The following is a 17,892-nucleotide window of genomic DNA, read 5'->3' on the forward strand; positions in this document are numbered from 1 at the left end:
GTGTGGCTTTATTACGGAATTAGCACCAGAAAATGTGCTTGGCTCTTAAGTATAAGAGGAAAAGGGCCTCTGTATAAAGTCTCCATTTCAGACACAAAATTCCTAATTATGTTTCCTAGGAATTTTAATTATCAGGCATTGAGAACAGACCTGTTTGATTAGGAAGGTGGGGAACACAGGAGAGGTTTTGAATGCTGATTTTAATTATTAGGGCATCCTGATCTGAGTTCAGGAAGACTAAAATTCTCATGAGATCTTGTGTTAGTTATTCATCTCATTGAGAACAGACTTTTACAAAGGGAAATGCTTCTCCCTGGAATGGTTGCGTGTGTCCCTGCACATACTCGGGACATTTTCTCTGACTCAATGGAAGCCTCTGAAAGGTTAAAACAAGTGCTTATGGGAACTTTTTCAGGCCAGGTAAGGAATGGCACCTCTCCTGTTTCTGTTTTTTTGTTTGTTTCCTTTTTGGCTGTTTAAATATCCTTTATGGACTAAAATTCTCTGGTTAAAGTAAGACTTCTATAAGATATATAGTATTTTTATATTTCATATGTATATTTCCCAGTGAATGACATCACAATAAGGGCCATAGATTTCCATACTGGAGAGTTTAAAAGGACAAGGAAAGTAAGGCTTCCCCTTTTAGAAAATAAGACCCTCAAGCAACTTTCCCCTAAGGTTACATATTATTGTTACTTCTTTTTGGCTTCCAAAGACAGGGCTGTGTATCCGCATGGCATAGTGCTTAGAAACAAAACTGTGGAGCAAAGTGGGCTTCTTCTGATGCAGGTGCATTCAGTAAAGGACTGTGTCAAATTGATGTCTCTGCTTATGAGGAACAGAGTGGGAATTATTCCAGTCCTCTATATGCCGTCAATGAAGTTCTCCATGAAGCTTTAGGGAGACTTTTAAAGGAGCAGAATTCATTGATTTTTATTTATTTTTTAGAAACATGAGAAAATAGCCCTAGCCGGTTTGGCTCAGTGGATAGAGCGTCCGTCTGGGGACTGAAGGGTCCCAGGTTTGATTCCAGTCTAGGGCATATGCCTTGGTTGTGGGCTTGATTCCCCAGTAGGGGGCATGCAAGAGGCATCCAATCAATGATTCTCATCATTGAGGTTTCTTTCTCCCTTTCCCTTCCTCTCTGAAATCAATAAAAATATTTTTTAAAGAAACATGAGAAAATTTATACAGTAATATTCTAAACTGAGACACCCTATACACCAAACACATAGCTCCGCCTCTTCTTGTCCTCTGCCCTTCTTGTTAAGTGAAATAATTTGAACTTCAGGGCTGCTTGTCATCTGGCACTTGATTTGTTTCAATTCCCGGCTTCAGTTGGGCATGGAACCAGCGATTACTGGAAATCATAAACTTGTCCCACATATTTTTGGGATTTAGAAAGCGTTTCCAATAGAATTTGTATCCATATTCAGAAGTTTAGAAGTTTATGTAAAATAACTTCTGTACTATATTTTAGATCCTGCCTTACTAATTATTCTTTCAGTCAAATAGTTGTTTGTAAAATGCCCCTGATGGGGAAATATCGTATTTTCCGGCGTACAAGACGACCCCCTAATTTTACAGTTAAAACATAGGTTTAGGCCTATATTCGCTCTATAAGACTACCCCCCACTTCCGAGGCAACACCAGTTCTTTTTTTAATAGACCACCTCTCTGACTCTGGCCAATCTGAGCAGGCTTTTTACTAGAACACAGTGTAGCTTCGGGTACAGAACATGTATAATTTGCATGCATAAAAAGCCTGCTTGGATTGGCCAGAGTCAGAGAGGCAGTCTATTAAAAAAAGAACTGGTGTTGCCTTGGAAGTGGGGGGTAGTCTTATACAGCGAATATAGGCCTAAACCTATGTTTTAACTGTAAAAATTAGGGGGTCGTCTTGTACGCCGGAAAATACGGTAGTCTCTTACATTTCATCCCAGACCTGCAATGCAAAGGCATTTTCAAATCACCACTCAAGAGCAGGAATCAGCCCAATATACAGAATAAAAATGTTGGCATTTCTTTTGTCCTAGCAAAAATGGTTTTGGTCAATCCAAAAGTGCTGGTGGCTAGGTGCAAATACATGACTACTTTCATTTCTTAGTAGGCAAGCAATTCTTCTCTGAGTAGAATCATGAACTGTGGGTGTTAGAATTAGAAAGTATCTTTCGTCGTCTGTTTGCTAACTCAGCCATGTGCAGTCACTCTTTGTAGATTATTCTGTTTGCTTCCATTCCCCTATGATACACAGCAACCTAGAAAAATGCTCTTAGAGGTGAGACCCCTATCACCGCCAGCTAGCCTCAATGTTTATCGTTAAGAATAAGATTAGGATACACATTTTCTGTGTGGTTCCTGCCCTGTTGCTTATTTTACTCTCCGTGAATTTGTGTTCAGTCAGTCGGCTTGAAAGAGTATTCAGCCCATGTCCCAACACTGGATTAGGCCACTAGGACCAGAAGGGAGGGGGGATTGTGAAAGTCAGGACAACTAAAGCCAGGGGGGAAACATCCCTTTTATACACAGGTATCTGCCGGTGGAGATTTAGTTTCAGAAAACAGCAAACCTCGCTTGTTTGGGGGTTGGTTTTCATTCTTTTTCATGAGGTGGTATACAACTGTGATTTTTCTAATGTATTTTTTGTGATTTACTCTGTTTAGAAATTAACGTATGAGGAAAGAATGGCCCGTCGATTACTAGGTGCTGATAGTGCAACTGTCTTTAACGTTCAGGAGCCGGAAGAGGAAACAGCAAATCAGGTACCGCGTTCCTCTGGACTTCTTAGAAAACTGACAGCGACTGTGTCTCCTCTCACCCTCGTCTTTATGGACACTATTCCTGGGATTGACAGGGCAGGTCAAAGAAAAGCATTATTTTATTTGTATTTACTGAGCACATACTATTGGCAGACTTTGTGTTAAATGATGCACAGAATTATTTCAGTCAGTGAAATCTGTTCTTTTTACCTTCTTATTGATCAGTTTCTTTTCCTTTCAAGTATCTTTGTTTTTCCTGACCTGTGCTGTGCTTTCATGCAAAATAATTTTATGTGGAGAGTAACTTATTTTCTTGGTATTGTTTGAAACATCTATTGACTATTTTCAATCACATTTTTAATATCAAGTCAAAGTAAAATATTTACGTACAGAAAAACTATATTTTATAAATCACTAATCAACAGAAAACCTAAAATGTTTTTCTGTTACCACCAAAAAAAGTCATTTGATATAAGCCATTGTTTTTCATCTCCACTGCTTCTGTTTCCAGATGTAGTCTCCATATTAAAGAAGTTTAAAAATCAAGTAAACTCTTGTGTCTGTATAGAAATGGATCTGAAAGGTTTTCCTGTGTTAACTATAGGTACAGCGAAAATCTTCCTTAAAAAAAAAACAACAAAAAAAAAAACTCTTGCTAGGTTATTATTTCTATTATTAGTCTTCACTTCTTCTTTTCTGCCATTACAGGAAATTGGGTCTCCTCATGCTTCTGTAGGGAGTCCTCTGGATGGTCAAAAGGTTAAGCTTTTCACCTTTCTTCTCTTTCCAGTCTTTCACTCTGTCTAGTTTGTGTGCTTCCTTGTTTGCTGCCATGTCTAAATCATAAATACTATGAGTGTCTATTTTCATTAATGCCAGATGAACAAAATTAGTGCAATTTTTTTTTCTTGTCATTTATTACAGACAAGAATTTGACTGTCATTAGTGGATACTCTGAATTTTAAATTGTGAAAAGTTTCTCATTGTTAAGCCTTTCTAGTGCTAATTTTTAAATAGATTAATCTGATAGTAATTAAACAAAACAACTTGAGTATTTTTTAAAATAATTTTTATTGATTTCAGAGAGGAAAGGAAAAGGAGAAAGAGATAAAAACATCAATGATGAGACAGAATCATTGATCAGCTGCCTCCTATATGCCCCCTACTGGGGATCAAGCCTGCAACCCAGGCATGTGCCCTCACCGGAAATCGAATCAAGATCGATCTCCTGGTTCACAGGTTGATGTTCAACCACTGAGCCAGGCCAGCAGGGCAATTTGTGTATTTTCTGCAGTTTTATTCACAGTGTTGTATTTCTGCTCTCAGGCCAATGAACTGTTTTTTAAAGGTCGAGTAACTTCTCTCAGAGAAAACCTAGTTAAAACAATCTTCTATTTACTATCGGGGAGAAAATATAACGAGCTGCCTTGTCGTCTTTGTACTTTGTAAGCCAGCAACTGCAGCCCCCACCTTAGTCACCGCAGGAGGATGATGGGGCCTTTGCAGCCAACACTTAATTAGTATGTCAATCCTATGTTTCTTTTAGAGAGAGTGGAAAACAGTTCCTAATAGCTGCAGAACCAGGGAGTTCAGAGGCTCTGTGGCTGCAGATTGTTTTCAGTGAAAAAGAAAACCATGGTGCCACTTCCCTGTGGTCGGTTTGACGCAGGGCTGTGCAGGGCTGCAGCTGCTGGCCACGTGGACTGGTGTTACCCTTCGGGAGAAGTGCACCTCCCGCATCGGCGTTCCCCACAGAGAGAAATCATGCTTTATTTTTTATGAACAATTTAGCTATTGCCTTTCTCACTGTCCGTCCCTCTATCCCCAAAGAAAAGAGAAATTCATCTTCATAGTTTTGTACTTTGTTTTTTTTGGATGAAGATAATTTGAAATCATATACACTTATTTCCAGATGTTTTCTGTTTCATATGCAACTCAAGTGGGCTCAGACCCGATTGTAGGCTCTGTGGTAAAAATACCAGTGTCTTCTAAGCCTTCATTGGAGAGGGGATGAGGCTTGGGACACACTGTACCACGAGGGATTGAGGTTAACAAGATCTTGCTCTGTTTGATCCAGGAATACAAAGTCTCCAGCTGTGAGCAGAGACTCATCAGTGAAATCGAGTACAGGCTGGAAAGGTCTCCTGTGGATGACTCGGGCGATGAAGTCCACTATGGGGATGTGCCTGTGGAAAACGGAGTGGCACCATGCTTCGAGATGAAGCTGAAACATTACAAGATCTACGAGGGAATGCCCGTAACTTTCACATGCAGGGTGATTGGGAATCCAAAGCCAAAGGTGAGCTGAAAACATGGCTTTTTAGGGGTTATATTTTCTGAGGTCGAGTTTGGCTTCCAAATTACAGCATGTATGGTAGGAGAGAGAGATCCAGACTACCTTTCTCAATACCCATGATGTAAAATGCCTGAAGTACTGTAAGTTCAGAGCCAACTTCAGGAAGCATTGGCCATCAATCAGAGTGGAACAGGGGTACAGTTTGCATTAGAAAAATAGAATTGAATAACTGACAGAGAGCTTTTCACACACGTGCATCATTTACTCATATGATGTCATCATTGCTGCTCCCAAACTGCAAATGACTAAACTGAGCTCAGTGAGGCTGGTTAACTTCCCCAAGGCAGAGAGCTGGTGGCCAGGCTTGAACATGAGCCCCGTGCACAGTACCATACAGCAAAGAATGCTTACCGCTAATTCTAAAACCAAAACGTCCTATATTTACAAAGGGTGAGGGAATACTGTTGAGAAAGGGTAATCAAAGGGACATCCGGTACTCAGGAAGCCTGGGCTGACCTAACGGGGACCGCTCCACACAGAAATGTGGAAATGCAGATAGAGAATTGCACTGTCTTTAAAAGGAAGATGAGATTAACTGCTTAGTAGCCCAGCAAAGCAGCAACAGAATAACACTTTTCCCTAGAACTTAAGAGAATTAAAAACACATACCCGTGAGAAACTGAAACTTCAAATTTACCCTATCACATGATACGGAGCAAAAAGCTGAGAAATTAGTAAGAAACTGAATCCAGGATAATTAAAATCTTTAAGTTTCTGGTGAAGCAAGCAAAAGTTATCTTGTTCCATAGGACAGTTTGGGGCATAGCACACTTCTATGTGGGAGGGAGAAAAAATGAGTTCCTAGTAAAAACTTACAAACCCATGTAAGGAAATAAATAGGAAAACAAATCAATCAATCTACATTATATGGAATAATCTTGAAACTATAAAATAACTGTTCAAAATGATTAAAGCAACTTTTAAAGGAATAGAAAGCTGAAAAAAGAACAGTACAGTACTAAAGACAAGGCAAATGTGTAAAGTAAGCACACAGAAATGAAAAATGCACTCAGTGAAATTAAAAGCTCACCAGGGGTGTGAAAGAGCTGAAATAAGAATCAGTTGAATGGAAGAGGGGAAAGTGATATGAAAATACCTAAAACTTCTGTGTGTTAATGCTCCAAACTGTTTAATTTTCTAAATGAGGTAAGTTTTACCATCATATTCTTTTCCTAAAACCAAGTTCCAAGCCCATAGAGAAACATGGGGGGGGGGGGGGGGGCGGTAATTTTTAAACCCATATCCACCCCTAATAAAAAGAGACTTCTAAATAAACTGTGATTAGAGAAAACTGGTAATTACTATGTATTCACAAAAATGATGCCAAATACATGCATTAAAAATAAACTGGCAGTTTATGAATGAAACTGAGTAAGAAATTATATCTTGAACTTCCATAATATTCATAAAAGATCCTATGTTAAACATTATTCAGTGCTTAAGGTCACTGATGTAGTTCTAAGGTTACTGATTCCTATCCTTAAAGGATATTATGTTCAACTTGAAGATGGGCTATTGTAAGTAACAGAACTGTGTTTTTTCTAGTACAAATCTAAATATTTCTCTAAGAGGCTTGAATTTTTCTTTTAGAACTTTCAATTAGATTTTCTTCTTCATCCTTCCTTCTTTTTTTTTTTCCCTCCCTCCTTTACTCATTGACATTCTTTTTCTTCCTTCCCTGGTTTATTGAAGAATTGCTCTTTTTTTTCTCTGCATGATATATACATAAATTATATTAAGATGATTAAAGTATGGAATATTCATTATGTTTTAAGATTATATTATGCCCTTGACATGCTTGTTCTGAGACATGAGAAGACTAAACTAGACTTTACTAGTCTTGGTAAAATTTTGGAGTTGTTTCTTAAATTTCATTTGAAAGTTGTATTCCAAGTATAATGGAAATGAAAAATACGATTAAGGAAATGACTCTGAAGAAGCTTCTCTGTTCCATCAGCAATCATGGAAGTATAATGCTTTGTATAGTTTAATTTTTTAGAACTAAAAGTTATTAGTCTAGTTCAATGGTCGGTAAACTGCGGCTCTGTTGACTAATGAATTTGCCAACCACTGTGTAAGGCATTACCCTTACCCAGAAGTTTTGACTTCAGGTTAAAGACATTAGTACATTATTAAAATGTTTTAAGTGTTTTTCCCTAAGGCAGTGGTCAGCAAACTCATTAGTCAACAGAGTGGCAAGCCTCGACTCGTGAGCCGCAGTTTGCCGACCACTGGTCTAGTTGATTTTTAAGTTCTAGACACTAAAAATACAGTTCAGTAAATTTGGAGCTATTGAAAAATAAAAGATTGGAAAAGTTATAGCAATCAGACCCTGATTATTCATGCACTTATTTAGGGCTATATATTTCAGGCCTTTTCCTATGTTTAGAAATGGACATTTCAAAAAGATTTTTCAAAGGCTCTGACAGGGAGTTGAATTTGAATGCCAATGTGGCATTAAAAACTGAAGGCTCTAAATGAGTTTTCATCTGTTAGGAATGCTTTTGGTTGCAAGGAACAATACTGGCAACAGAACTTACTGTAGCTTAAAATCAGAGTGATTTATTTCTTTCCCTACCAGTTAGTCTGGAGGAGGGTAGGCATTAGTGTAGCATTTCAGTCATATTAGGGCTGTCTTTCAAATGTGTAGTTCAGAAATAATTAAAAATCATGAGCTATCCATTGACCAGTGAAGGAAGGAGACTCTATAGAAGATATATGGCCATTTAAATGTTTTTTATTTCACCGAGATTCATTCTACTTTATTTCTTACATTTAATTTTCTACCAACCCGTTAACTTATTATTTGAAAATTATTACATTTAAATACTATTGCATTTTCTTTTAACATAGCGGGAAGAGCTGTCAAACTTTGAACCTTTGATCTGGAGTTAAAGTAGTAGTGTTCCACCTGCCACCAGCCCTGAACTCTTGCCTCCCTCCTCACCACCATTTTAGTGTCTAACATGGTTCAGTGGAATGATTAGAGTTTGGGGTCTGTTTGTGTTCTCTAAAATAACCTTTTCACCTTCACTGTACAAGTACTACCTTCTAATTGAGTACATTTGCAATTAGAAGGGAGCAAAAAGAAAAATAATATATGGCTGTAAAGACCTACTTACATATGGATTTTTTAAAGTAAAAGGAAGACATATGATTTCTTAAAACTAAAATATCATAGATTTGCTTGTTATCTACTCTTTTCATTTAAAATTTATTTGCCTATGTTCCGATTAGCATTTGAAAGTGAAAACTCAGATCAGCTCTGCAGACTACACAATTACTTATCAGTCCCCCAAACGCAGTACTACACACACCCTTAATTTTTAATCTTGTTCCTTTTCACAGATCTACTGGTTTAAAGATGGAAAGCAGATCTCTCCCAAGAATGATCACTACATCATTCAAAGAGATCTTGATGGGACATGCTCTCTCCACACCACAGCCTCCACCCTCGATGACGATGGGAACTACACCATTATGGCTGCAAACCCTCAGGTAAGGGAGGGCATATAGAGGTCTCGCTTCAGTTCTGTGTGTAGCTGAATAACGCAGGTTTGGATTGCACAGATCCACTTATATGTGTGTTTGGTGTTGGTTTTCAATAATTGCAATAAATGTATTTTCTCTTTCTTATGATTTCTTAATAACATGTTCTTTTCTCTGGCTTACTATATTTAAGAATACAGTATATAATACAGATAACACAAAACACGTGTTAATTGACTGTTTATATTATCAGTAAGGCTTCTAATCAGTTATACGGAGATTTTCAAATGCGGGAGGGGGTCAGCATCCCTACCCACCATGTATTCAAGGGTCAGCTGCCTAATGCTTATAGACATTTATTTGAACAGAGGAACTGTTTGATTAAAAGGTGGCATATTCTTTGATTTGAAACTATCTTCCCAATTTTCACACTATCTCTGTTTGGAGGAGTAGAAAAAAATTTCTTTTTTTAAAATGAGTATTTATTTATTCCAAAAAGCGTTTTTTCTATATGCGTAATTCTGGCACAGATGTGCCTTCTTTCCACAAATACTACCAAGGGCCTAACATGTACACCAATGATATAGGTGATGGGCAAAACAAAGTCCTGAGCCAGTAAACAAAATAAATAAAAAAATAGAAATCATATCAGTTCAGATAGGATTTAGTCTATGAAGTTAAGAAAGGAAAAAAAAGGAGAAAAGGATGAGTTGTATTAAGCTATAGTAAAAAACAAAGTACAGTATTTAAAAGATATATATACCCATACTTAAATCAAATGGAATTTAAAATATGTATAAGTGTAAATCATAATTCTGATAGTGCCCATATACAGGAGTCCCCTCTAATCTGCAGGTTCGGTTACTGGTGGTCAATGCAGTCCAAAAATATTAAATGGGAAATTCCAGAAATAATTCATAAACTTTAAATTTCACGCCCTTCTAAACAGTATGATGAAATCTTATGCTGTCCCGCCTGGGACATGAATCACCCCTTTGTCTAGCACAATGAGATTTTTTTTAGAAGAAATCACATTCACGTAACTTTTATTATAGTATATTATAAAATTATTCTATTGTTGTTGCTAATTGCTTACTGTGCCTAATTTGTAAATTAAATGTAACCATAGGTGTGTGTGTAGAGGAAAAGCAGAGTATACACAGCGTTGTAGTAACCGTGGTTTCTGGTATCCACTGGGGGTCTGGGAAGGGCTCCTCTCAGGTAAGCGGGGACTACTACAGCAGTGTTTCCCAACCTTCTCTCATGATGAGAATCACCTGGTGGAGTTGTTAAAACACAGATTCCCGGATCCCAACTAAGAAGTGCTAAACTAGAATTTTTGGGAACATATAGGTAAAATTGTATACTTAACTAGTGCTCTAAGACAGATTTTATATACAGAGCACTAAGTTAGGTATGCAATTTTACCTATATGTTCTCAAAAATTCTAGTTTAGCACTTCTTAGTTGGGATCCGGGAATCTGTGTTTTAACAACTCCACCAGGTGATTCTCATCATGAGAGAAGGTTGGGAAACACTGAACTACAGCATTTAGGACTTTTTGTTTCCATCCAATTGTTTTCGCCCTTTGATTTAGGATCAAAGAATTTAATAGGTGGCTACCTGGGTATCATGTTATTATTCCAAAACTGCAAATTCTTTTTTATTGAAATATCTTATATATTTTAGGCACCATGTTGGGAACACAAAAATGATTAAGAAGTTACTTTGTACATTAAGAACTAACATAAAGAAGGCACATCTGTGTGACATGATATTTTTACAAAGTCAGCAGAAGTCATGTAAATATGCCTTTTAAAAAAAAACACCAAAAACTAAAATTACTTTTTCAGGAGTTCTGAAATCATTTAACATTCCTATCATACCATATTTCTTTTTAAGGAAATATTAAGTGTCAGAAAATGATAGATAATTTTAGCAAATTTTACAGATGTTTAAGTTCATTCAGTGTCCTCCTATCCTAATATCATGTTGTTGTATAAAGATATGTCTCTAGAGTAATACTAAGATTATAATGAACCTCAAATCATTTACCAATTAGGTTTGACAGAGCACAGCAAACTCTTCCGTCAGTGGACGGTTTTCACATTAGTTCACTTTCTCAGGGTTCTGATGTTTCAATCAATGAATACATGGCCATCACCTTGAAAACTAGTCAAAATCACAACCTTTTCTGAAAAGCTACATGTTAATGTTTATTTATCATGTATTTGAGGAGGGGGGGAATGGAAACTATGTTTTCTTGATTATTAACAAATTTTAGTTCTCTGCCTACTTAAAAGTAGAGAAGTCAACAAAAATCTAAAATATTACTTTCTGTTGGGTTCTTTATTCCTCTTTCCCCTAGGAAGGCTGGGATATATTATGGAGGTAGAATTAACCGTGTCTCTTAAACATATCAGTACTGGGATCCTGCTAAGGATTTCCAAGCATATTTCCCTGGCAAATGTGTTAAACTGTTACTGGAGTAAGCAGTCTAAAACTTTGATTATGAGTCTACTTCTAGTCTTTTTCAAATTATACTAATGAATTTTCATATGTAAAGAAGTTGTTATAAAAGGGAAGGTCTCTCTGTGTGAGGCCCATGAAAGTATGAAGAGTTGAAGACAGAACCCCACTTCAAGGGTCTCTGAGCATTTAAACTATGATGGGTCACGAGATAAAAGAGGGCTGCTAAAGACTAACTCCCCTTGGAAACAAAGAAAAGGAGAAATGGACAGAAACCAAAAGAAGGTTCTGAAAAGGCTAGGGCAGTGGTCGGCAAACTCATTAGTCCACAGAGCCAAATATCAACAGTATGACGATTGAAATTTCTTTTGAGAGCCTAATTTTTTAAACTTAAAACTTCTTCAAAATAGACTCACCCAGGCCAGGCCATGGTATTTTGTGGAAGAGCCACACTCAAGGAGCCAAAATGCTGCATGTGGCTCACTAGCCGCAGTTTGCCAACCACGGGCCTAGAGGTTATATAGTTCACTGGTTAAAAGCATGAACTTTAGCAGCAACCAGACCTGAGTTGGAGTTCCAGCTCTACCATTCCTGACCTGTGTGACCTTCAGCAAGTCACTTAGCCTCTCTGTTCCTCTTCTATGAAATTATAAAATACTAGAGGCTCAGGGTACAGATTTCATGCACTGGTGGGGTCCCTCAGCCTACTCTGTGTCCTCTTGCAATCCGGGACCCCTCGGGGGATGTTGGGCTGCCGGTTTTGGCCCCATCCCTGTAGGGATCGGTTTCAGCCAAAACCAGCAGTCCAATATCCCCTAAGGGATGCAGTAGTGTGTGAAGCAGCAGGGGCCCAGGGAGCTGGGAGAGGTTCACACCACTGCAGCTGTGCCTGCCAGCTGTGAGCCCGGCCTCTGGCACCCTCAGTCAGCTGAGCGGTGCTCCCACTGTGGGAGTGCACTGACCACCAGGGGGCAGCTCCTTCATTGAGTGTCTTCCCTCTGGTGGTCAGTGCACATCATAGTGACCGGTTGTTTGGTCATTTAGGTTTTTATATGTATGGATTGGTTTCAATAATACATGTAAAGCACTCAGTTTACCTGGTACATATTTTGCTTTCAGTAAATGCTAATTAATTCAAAAGACACCAACAACCCTGTCTTAGAGAATCAGCTCAAAGAGGTGGCAGAAGCCTGAGGAACCAGGATATAAAGGGTCAGTCTGTCTGTTTCTAGGTGTCCTGCTCCCACAGTATCATTAGAGAGTAAACACGTCCGTTTGGGGTATGATTTCTACCCAAAATGTTGCTGATGTGTGGTCTTCTGACCTCCTGGCTCTTCCTTTTTACCACCCCCATGGGAAAGGAGTGAGGCAGCAGACATGGCTCTGCCACAGCTAAGGGCTTTGGTGGAGGGGGAGGGAGCCCTGAGCTAGCGCACAGCCACGTCCACGGCACAGCTGACGGGGGCCACACAGGAAGGCAGCAGCTGCTCTCTGCTCCCAGCACGCTCAGGGCCAAGAAAAGGCCCAAAGAGAGCCTTGCTGCCCTCATTCTGGCTACAGAGAGCTCTGCAGCTTTACTGGGTACAGGAGGAGCCCCGTTTAACCCTCACTGGTGTTTTGGCTAGACTCCCCTTTAATGAGAACATAAAGGAAGAAGTGGACCCATTTACAGCAGGTAGCCACAGGACTCCTGTGATTAAGCAAATGGTAATATGACTGACTGCTCTCAGGGAGAAGAGTCAAAAAACCCCAGTGTCAGCCACCAAAGCAGTTCCTAATAGTTAGTGGACTGGACCTTTGGAGGCTAAAAACCTCTTTTCCTATCTAAATGACCAAAGGCAGGCATAGGAGGGCAAACTCAGGAAGAGAATCTGAGGAGATCCTAAAAGTGGGTATTTATGCCTAAAGGTGAAATCATTGTGAGAATATTTATAGCACGTGGTAGTAGTCAGTTGGCTATTCCAAGTTTCTGAGTATGTTGCCAACTCCTCTACCTTGGGGATTTCAGTAGCAGGTAGGTCCAAATATGACAGGTGTAGGTTTTGGGAGTTATCACCTAGAAATTAACTTCACTACCCATTAGAAAAACCAAGTATAAGTATTTTTTGTTAATCCTCACCGAGGATATTTTTCCATTGATTTTTAGGGAGAGTGGAAGAAAGAGGGAAAGACAGAGAGAAACACCACCATTGGTTGCCTCCTGCACAAGCCCTGACCAGGGCCCAGGCCAGGGAGGAGCCAGCAACCAAGATGTGTGCACTTAACCGGAATCGAACCCGGAACTCTTTGGTCTGCAGGCCGGCGCTCTATCCACTGAGCCAAACTGGCTAGGGCCAAAGCATAACTATTTAAACTATTACAAGTGGCAGACCATTTTTCTACCTAACCCTTGGCATAGTTATTTGTTGCTTTAGAAATACTGTAATAGAAATGTTTAGCAGTGTCATAATCGCAACTTTATAACATCTGTTATTGTATACTAAAGTATTTTGCCATTCTTATAATTTGTGAATTAAACCATGATTTAAAAGAAGCATGACACAGTAGGCATCGAAAAAAAATCAAAAGAAAAAACTAAATTTTTCGAGGTACATATTAATCCCAAAAGCATAGCATGTAGTCAACAGAAAACTGAAGTTCACTCCCTGTTTTCTTGATGCCCTGTGGCTACATGAAATTGTTTACCATTTTAAAAGTATTTGGGTTTGAAAGGGAGACAACTACACCTATTTTTCCTGGTACACTGTAGCCCACATGGTGTGAAATGGCCAAGGGAGAGAGGAAAAGGCTGGAGTGGAAAAACTGGTTCGTAATGGAACACACACGGCAGAGCTTTCCTGAGCGGTGGGAAATAATTACAGAAAGTGGCCAAGAGAGAAAGGGTGAGAACCAAAGAAAGAGGCAAACGCTAAAGTACAGCAGAATGTTTTATAGAATATTTTTCCACCTGGGTTAATCTCTGGGGAATAAGAAATGCATTAGGTATTGCTGACTACATCCAATTCTGAGCCCTAACCATACACTAGACTGCGTATCATACGCGGTGTGTGCCGCTCAGGCAGTTCCTAGAGGCCACAACAGCCCCGTGAAGTGAGTGAGTGTGCAGTGCTGCACCAAGCATAATGCCAAAATGAGGATCACAAATACAATTTACTTTAGACAGTAATCCTCTATTTAAGACTCAGCTAAATCTAAACACGCATGTTTGACTTTGTTTTGTTGTGTTGCTAGGTTACTCTATATCGCACTTGGATTGTAATGGCTGTTTTTGCAGTTTGATGTTTCCTCAAATTGCATTATGTATACAAGTGGCAGGCTTTTATGAAGATCTGTGTGCCACAAGTTACATTTCGCAAACAAGGAAATATAAATGTTATTTGCATATTATATAAATAATTGGCCTTGCATGCATGAGGCATCAAATAATTTTTACAAGCTAGATGTTTAATACAGAATCCCTTTAAGAATTCAAACTTATTACTTGTACTGTGGATTTGTTTGGAATAGAAAATGAACGCACAGCTGAGTTAAATTTAGAAAGACAGTTTGTTGATTGTGTTTTGTTTTAGCATTAAAGGTTGCTTGAATCATTTCCATCTTCACTATAAATATTCACTTCCATTATTACTTCATGTGTTAATAAGACAGAAAGAAATGAGAAAGTTAACAGCAAATGGAGTGGCATCAATGTGCAGTAGAGCCTTCTAACTGTGATGATTACTAGGGTTAATTGGCAAATTGGTATGATTGAAATTACCTAATGCTAATGTTGTATGATCTTCATAAATAAAACTTTCAGACTTAAAAACCTACACTTTCTATTGTGCACACTAGAGGCATCTTTTCAAAAGTGCTTCACTGAATTCTGGATTTTTTCTTTTCTTTCAAATGTCAAAATATGTTAATTAAATGTTCCTGGTCATTTATTGATTTAACAATATACAGGGTGGTGGCAAAGAAAGGTTTACAGTTGTTCATAGGGAAAATAATACAATGATTAATAAATAATAATACAATCAACTTTTATGTACTCACAACTGTAAACCTACATTTGGCCCACACTGTAGTTAACCAATACTGTATCATCAAACTAAGCCTGCCCCCCAAAGACCAAACCTTTCTCCCTAATGTTCAGAAGTGAAGAATGATATACAAGTAAAAAGGTAACATTCCTTTTTCTTAAATTTGGGAAATTAAGGAAATATCTGTGGCAGTAGTTCTGTACATGGTTCTAAGAGGTAGCAGTGAAAACATTGTAGAACTGTAATGTTTAGAGTAGGAAGCCACCCTGTTTACCCTTTTTTTTTTTTTTTCTTTTGGAAGGGCAGGAGGGAGAGCTTACCCTTGTCAACTGCTTAGAGTGAAGTAGGATCTTTCTTTCATCTCCTACCTCAAATGCAGCCCTCACATAAACCAACACCTGAATCTTCCCGTGTGTGTGGCACTTTTCAAGCACCAGCAAAAGTTAAAAAAGTTGATCCCCTTTCCACATATTCTGTCCCCTCTGCTAAGAGTATTTTGTTGTTGTTTTTTCCTTTGGAGTAAATTACATCCTAATGTGTGTGTGTGTGAGAGAAAGAGCGAGAGCGAGAGCGAGAGCGAGAGAGAGAGAGAGAGAGAGAGATAGAACTCCATTACATGGAGATAACATTGTACTTAACAAAACAATTCTAAGGGATGCCTCATATCCATATGGTTGTTATTATTATATCTATATTCAACATTAGAGTATTGAGTACATGTAAAACACAGTACCAAGTAATCTTCGTAAGAACCCATGAGGGATTAGCTAAATGGTTCTGTTTTACAGATAAGGTAATTTAGCCAGTTAAGTTACCTGCCTCAAGTCACTCAACAATAAAGCACAAAACTGGTTTACAAACCCAGATGGACTCCAGAGCTAGGTTGTGTCCTACAAAGATGCTGGGCTCATCCCAGCACTAAGGAGCAGGGGAGGCACTGGTTAAAGGGGGTATTTGAAAGAATCCATAAGTAGGAGGTAAGAGCATACCTTATATATCCACTTGGAAAATTAGACTGGAGACAGCCAAGCTGCTGGGGCCCCTAAAAATCACCTTGTCCATGCACATATAATATCTCAGGTGCTTAGTGACACAATACCGCAATGGTGAATTTAATGATCATTTATGACATCAGGTACAGTAGTTCCCTTTATCCACAGTTTCATTTTTTGTGGTCCAAAAATCTTAAATGAGAAATTCCAGAAATAAACAATTCATAAGCTGAGTAGTGTGATGTCCCACTCTGCCCTACCAGGACATGAATCATCCTTTGTCCAGCATATTCACATTGTACATACAAGATATTCTGAGACTATGAAACTACATTCATATAACTTTTATTATAGTATATTGTTATAATTGTTAAACTCTTACTATTCCTAATTTATAAATTAAACTCTATCATAGGTATATGTATAGGGGGGAAAAAACCCAGTATATATAGAGTTTGGTACTATCTATTGGGGATCTTTTTATGTATTCCTGGTGGAAAAGGGTAGATTACTGTACCATTTGATATTTACAGTATTACCTTTGTTATATCATTAATCTTTACAAGATTCTTATGAGCTAGACCCCAGTTTTTACAGAAGAAGAAATAAAGGCTTAAATAAAATCAGGGATTTGCTCAAAGTTTTAAGAAAGCCAAGAATCAAACCTAGGCTAGAGGATTTTTTTTTTCCTAACTTACATAAATGATTAGTTAATATTAACTTCCCTTGTGGATACTCTGTTTTAAAACACAAGGGAGAAAATCTATCCAAATAAATTTATACAAATTTATTTTAATCTATCCAAATTAAAATTATTTGTAAGCAGCAAAGCAAACAAGGAAGCCATATCCCATATTTCAGTACAGTTTAAGGTATTTGTGTAGAACAAACCATACACTGTCTTGTCCTCAGGCTCCAAAAACAATCACGGCTCTTACATGTTATCTGTTAAAGTACCTAGCACAATGCGTCAGACCGGTAGTTTATAATGGGTATCTTCTAAGCGAGTCACATTAAGATTTCTACGGCAGGTATAGATTTGGAAGGGTTAGATGAAATTAATTTTCAGATTTCAAGCTAGCTTAGGGAATAAAGTGCTTGCCAAGAACTCAGCACAGGAGAATTTATATGATGCGGCCTGAACTTCAGGTACAATTAACCTAAGTTAGAAATAATTCCTCTTCGTAATGTTATACTTCACGTGTCCCTGGAAATTTTCAGGAAAAGTCATGTTTTAACTGTGACCTTGACAGCAAATATTGTGAGTGCTAGAGGAATTTACATGTCCAATGGTATAAAGACTACCTGAGAGTGCTTCATATGGCCACCTCATTCTATTGGGTGATTCCTGATTCTTCTCCTGTCTGTATTACATTCCTCTTGTCCACATTACACCTCTCTGCCTTTTCTGAGTGGTAACGGCCCTCAAGAAGTCCTGGTTCTGGATAGATCTGGGTCCCTGCCTCTCTCTACACCCTGTTATGGGTTCTTGCCTGAGTTCCCTCTACCATGACCTCGCCCTCATCCCAGCCCACTCTCAGGGAGAACTCGGAAAGCAGTTCTTCAGACCATACCGAGCACCTCTTGCTTCTGCAACCTGTCTATATTGGCAACTTGGAATGAAAATAGGAGTCAGTAGTAAATTTTGACTAAAGGTACATGGGGGCTACTCTTCAACCTTGAGCGAGAATTCCTCAATCCCGTGGTCGGTAAACTGCGGCTCGCAAGCCACATGCAGCTCTTTGGCCCCTTGAGTGTGGCTCTTCCACAAAATACCACGGCCTGGGCGAGTCTATTTTAAA

General features: G+C 38.6%; 2 protein-coding genes across 8 annotated transcripts in view; one reads left to right on the forward strand and one right to left on the reverse strand.

Moving 5' to 3' along the window:
- PALLD (palladin, cytoskeletal associated protein) overlaps positions 1 to 17,892 on the forward strand; it is a 375,164-nt gene that overhangs the window by 344,813 nt on the left and 12,459 nt on the right. For 6 of the 7 annotated variants that reach the window (XM_036425035.2, XM_036425034.2, XM_036425036.2 and 3 more), the window contains 3 exons: positions 2,667 to 2,765; positions 4,840 to 5,061; positions 8,467 to 8,616. In XM_036425035.2, the coding sequence (XP_036280928.1) occupies positions 2,667 to 2,765; positions 4,840 to 5,061; positions 8,467 to 8,616 (471 nt within the window). Of the gene's footprint in view, positions 1 to 2,666; positions 2,766 to 3,470; positions 3,522 to 4,839; positions 5,062 to 8,466; positions 8,617 to 17,892 lie in introns of all 7 variants that reach the window. The other variant, XM_036425040.2, reaches the window with a different exon arrangement.
- Positions 1 to 17,892, reverse strand: part of CBR4 (carbonyl reductase 4) — a 76,820-nt gene that overhangs the window by 10,921 nt on the left and 48,007 nt on the right. The window lies entirely within an intron of this gene.

This window comes from Pipistrellus kuhlii, unplaced genomic scaffold (assembly GCF_014108245.1).
Source record: "Pipistrellus kuhlii isolate mPipKuh1 unplaced genomic scaffold, mPipKuh1.p scaffold_m20_p_8, whole genome shotgun sequence".
NCBI classification, from domain to species: domain Eukaryota; kingdom Metazoa; phylum Chordata; class Mammalia; order Chiroptera; family Vespertilionidae; genus Pipistrellus; species Pipistrellus kuhlii.